Genomic DNA, 4,566 nt, shown 5'->3' with positions numbered 1-4,566 from the left:
AATCCGAGGTGATAGCGTGGGGATTCGAACTCGTGTCGTCCATCACGTGGTGAATGTGGGCCCAGCACGCTACCACTTCAGCCACCCAGTAGAAAGGTAGTTTGTGTTATCTTAGCGATTTGTCTACTAATGATGTTGCTACGCTAGATATGATTAAGAATGCATGTAATTAATTATATGTTGTTATGCTAAAGAGTGATAAATAATGCGTATAATTAGAGGGACATACCAAGTTAGACGGTATACGAAGCTATACTCGATGCAGGTGAGATAAAGTAGTTCCTCCCTTCTCCTTTGTTGTTTACTTGCAACAATAAACTATTAATCAATCATATTGATACTTAGAGGCTATATAAACCATGAGAGAGAGAAAATAAACAGAATAATATTGTTTTAAGTTTAATGATGCTTGGAAACTATGAAAGCCGTGTGAAAGAAATGAAATACACGAAATAACGATGGTAAACTCAGAGATACATAGAAAGCATCTTGGAACTATGTCATAAATAAATAATTGATGTGAAATCCTGTTATAAAAAAATCTGGAAACTGTGTGAGAGAAGGAAGCTTGTAAATAAATAAAATAAATACAATATGAGGTTAAACTGAAAGATACATAGACAGCACCTTGGAACTGTGTCAGAGATGAATGAATTTATGTGAAATTCATTTATAAAAAAAAAAGAAACCGTGTGTGAGAGAGAAGCTTGTAAATAAATAAAATAAATACAATATGAGGTTCAACTGAAAGAGACATAGACAGCACCTTGGAATCGTGTCAGAGATAAATGAATATATGATGTGAAATTCAGTTATAAAAAAAAAAAAAAAAAATATGGAAGCCGTGTGTGAGAGAGAAGCTTGTAAATAAATAAAATAAATACAATATGAGGTTAAAGTGAAAGATACATAGAAAATACCTTGGAATTGTGGTAGAGATAAATGAATATATGATGCGAAATTCAGTTATGCTTACAAGGTCTGGGAGTTGTGTTAAGAGATAGAAAAATATGATATGGAATTAAGTTATAAAAAAGTCCTGGAAGGTAAGAGAGAAACTTGTAAAATGGATAATTATATGAACCAGCCGCCAGCGTGTCCCCCAACGTGAAATCAGCGACGCTTTCTCCAGTGCCGCGTGTGTGTGTGTTGGTGGGGCTGTGAGGAACGTTTCTGGCGGCTTTCTCCTGAGTAACCAACGTTTTGTGTGGGTGCTCTGTTTTGCTCTCCTTTTTTCCTCTTTTTTGTTTTGATGTTTTGTTTTTGTTGTTTTGTTTTGTTTTTTTCCTTTCTTTTTCTTCTTTTCTTTTTCTATGTTTTCTTTTTCTTCGTGCTACAACAACAACAACAACAATAACAACAACCACTACTACTACTACTACTACTACTACTACTACTACTACTACTACTGCTGCTACTACTTCTACTACTACTATTACAACAACAACAGTAACAACTACATATATTATCACTTCAACTACTACTTCAACTACTACTACTACTACTACTACTACTACTACTACTACCACCACCACCACCACATCACCTGTTTGCGTGTTACTTTACCAAGAGGGTCAATAGATGTTTTGAAGCTCTCTGAATCCTCTCTGTTCGGTTGTTTTGGTGGGGACAGCGGGGGTCATAAAGGGTCACGAGCGGTCAGAGGTCACGGTCACGGTAAACAAGAGGTCAGGTCAGGGAGTGTCAGGAGGCATAGCAGGTCACGCGGTTAGTTTTAATATACTGCTCTTTGTAATGTTGTTTACGTTCACTTTCTCCGTCTGTGTTTTTTTTTCTCTTATTTTTACTGGTTTTTGTTCTTCCTCCTGTTCTTGATCTGCTGGTTCTTCTAGTTATTCGTGTTCTTGATCTTTTTCTAGTTCTTAATCTGGTTCTTCCTTTCTACTCGTATTTTTTATGGTGCTGTTGTTCTTGTTTTTCTCGTTTTTTTTCCGTGTCTGGTTTTGTCCTATAATGATGAAAGGAGACAATTAATTTATGTGCGCGTCCAACGTAGATCGATAGAAGAGTGGTAAAGATAATAATACTTCCACATAGTTTCAACAGTATAACAAAATATATTTCCTACATCTTTATAAAGACGGCTATTTACATATACATTTGTCTCAAGGGATGCGCGTACGTATAATACAGTTGTACTACATGTAACACTGACCAGAGCCTGTTTTTTTTTTTTTTTTTTTTTTGTGTGTGTGTGTGTAATTCACCAAGGCCTGATCACGAGTTGGACTCGCTTTCGCCAGCAGGTACCCTCCCGACACGAGGAAATGTATGGTCATTATGGTCGATCTCTGGGTACTGCCAGGACCTCACACACCACACACCCCATCCCCCTTGCTCAAGGGGGGACAGTAACCACTCCTTGTCAACGGAAAGAATCCGGCCTGAGCGGGGCTCGAACCGCCGCCTGTTTGACCGTGAAGCCTTGCAGCGCTGCGCTCTAACCGATTGATCTACCGGAGCGGTGTGTGTGTGTGTGTGTGTGTGTGTGTGTGTGTGTGTGTGTGTGTAATGGTCTGATCACACAATAGTCTCACGATTGCCAACTATTACTTTTCCCGGATGAGCGACTCACAAGTGACGGATCTCTGGGTACGGGCTACGTGCTTGTGTATGTGTGACGTTTCTGGCTATTGCACAATAAATATTATAAATACACCCCTTCAAACACTGCATGCACGCTTCACACACACACACACACACACACACACACACACACACACACACACACACACACACACACACACATACATACACACACATTATCACATATGTCAGCCACCAGTGGCACTCAGTTGTCTGTAGTTCCCCGCCTGTCCCCATACGAGTACTCGGGCTCCATTGCCTCACGCCTCGGGGGTCCAGGGGTTTGGTGCGGGGCTGGGCAGGGATAAACTGAAGGAGGTGGGGGCGGCGGGAAGCATAGGGTGACCCGCAAGTCAGCCCCGTGAGAGCGAGGCCCGGCGTGCCTTGAGGAGGAGGCGGCGCAGGAGGTCCATGGCCTCGGGCAGACCCTCGCCGGTGACGGCACAGGCGGTTGCAAGGCCCCAGGGCTGGGCGGGCGGCAGGTCGTGCAGGCCGAGGGCGTCAGCCATGGCGGCGGGCGTCCTGGCCCCCGGCAGATCCTGTTTGTTGGCCAGCACCAGCAGCGGCGGCCGTGAGCGGCACAGCGCGGCGCTCTGTGCCGCTTGCCGGCACACCAGGACGTGCAACTCGTGGCGCGCCTCCTCCAGCCGCTCCTCGCCGCTGCTGGCATCCACCACGAACAGCACCGCGTCGGCGCCGCGCGTGTAGGTGCGCCAAAGGGGCCGCACGCGCTCAGCGCCGCCCACGTCCCATGCCACCCAGGAGCAGCCGCCGCGCCGCAGACATTCGCAGTTGAAGCCGACGGTGGACACGGCGTTCACGTAGTGGCCGTACTTTAGCCGCAGCAGCGCCGTGGTCTTGCCCGATGAGTCGAGGCCCACGACCACCAGTGTGGGCGGCCCCGCCACGAGCCCCGCCAGGCCCGCCGCCACCACGCGGCCCACGCCCAGCACGCCGCCCACGAGGCCCCGCAGCTCCTGCCCCAACAGCTGCATGTGTGGCGAGGCGCGGCGCGGCGGTGAGCGCACTGCCCGTGTCCACCTGCCAACCCGCACACAGCCACACTGGCCTGGCCGGCCGCCGCATGCCACACGCGTGCCGCCACTCTCACATTCATCCTGGCCACCCTCCTCCTCCTCCTCCTCCTCCTCCTCCTCCTCCTCCTCCTCCTCCTCCTCCTCCTTTTCCTCAGCCATTCGTCTGAGTAGCCAGAGTGCCCTGTAAGTGGCCTACAAAGTACCCCTGTGAGTTGCTACGTAGCATTCTACAGTAGGCAACACAGTTGATACAGTGCAGCCTTCTGAGTAGTAGCCTAAAACAGTCCACTGCTCAGCTGGAGTAGCAGACAGCGTTGGGCACTCTACGGAGTACACTACTCAACAGTCACAGAGTAGACGCTGCAACGTGTTGGAAGCGGCAGTGTGTCCAGCAGTGGTGGGCACCGCTAACCAAAAAGTTAGCTTCGCTAACTGGTAATCCACTGACTATAATATTAACTTCGCATATGCTAAACCGCTAAACCGATAAAGAAATTAGTGGAAGCTAACGCTAACCGCTAACCGCTATTTTACTGTATATGGATTTATCTTCGGTTTAGTATTTTGGCTCTAAAATCCTTAAAAACAGACCTAGTGAACTGGAATTTCAATGAGTTGTAGCTTAGACAATATATCTCACTAATAAGCGTCCAATTACCCTATTTTAATGATTAATTTACCCAAAAGTGGAAGCCCTGGAATTACTGCGCCATGTGGCTCAGCTGGTGCTGTGTCTGCCCACAAACCTGTATGATTTTTTTAGTGGACTTAAAGTTAGCGGACGAGAAACTATATTCAGCGGAAGCTAATTGGTTCACTAACACTTTACAAAGTTAACGAAAAATCTTCTCACCTAATGAAAAAACTTGCCTCGCTAATCAGCGGTTAGCAGGTTAGCAAAACCGTGGCCAACACTGCATAT

The 4,566-nt window shown here is 46.7% G+C and overlaps 1 protein-coding gene across 1 annotated transcript; it reads right to left on the bottom strand.

Moving 5' to 3' along the window:
• Nucleotides 1-1,845: 1,845 nt before the first annotated feature.
• LOC126992419 (ADP-ribosylation factor-like protein 4C) lies at nucleotides 1,846-4,234 on the bottom strand. Its single transcript, XM_050851157.1, has one exon. It carries the CDS (start codon nucleotides 3,801-3,803, stop codon nucleotides 2,961-2,963), a length of 843 nt encoding a protein of 280 aa, XP_050707114.1. The 5' UTR covers nucleotides 3,804-4,234; the 3' UTR covers nucleotides 1,846-2,960.
• Nucleotides 4,235-4,566: the final 332 nt, after the last annotated feature.

This window comes from Eriocheir sinensis, unplaced genomic scaffold (assembly GCF_024679095.1).
Source record: "Eriocheir sinensis breed Jianghai 21 unplaced genomic scaffold, ASM2467909v1 Scaffold457, whole genome shotgun sequence".
Classification (NCBI taxonomy): Eukaryota; Metazoa; Arthropoda; class Malacostraca; order Decapoda; family Varunidae; genus Eriocheir; species Eriocheir sinensis.
This window is presented reverse-complemented; position numbering and strand designations above follow the sequence as displayed.

Excerpts from the sequence above, each read along its gene's own strand:
- LOC126992419 (XM_050851157.1), bottom strand. The coding sequence starts at position 3,803 with ATGGCTGAGGAAAAGGAGGAGGAGGAGGAGGAGGAGGAGGAGGAGGAG.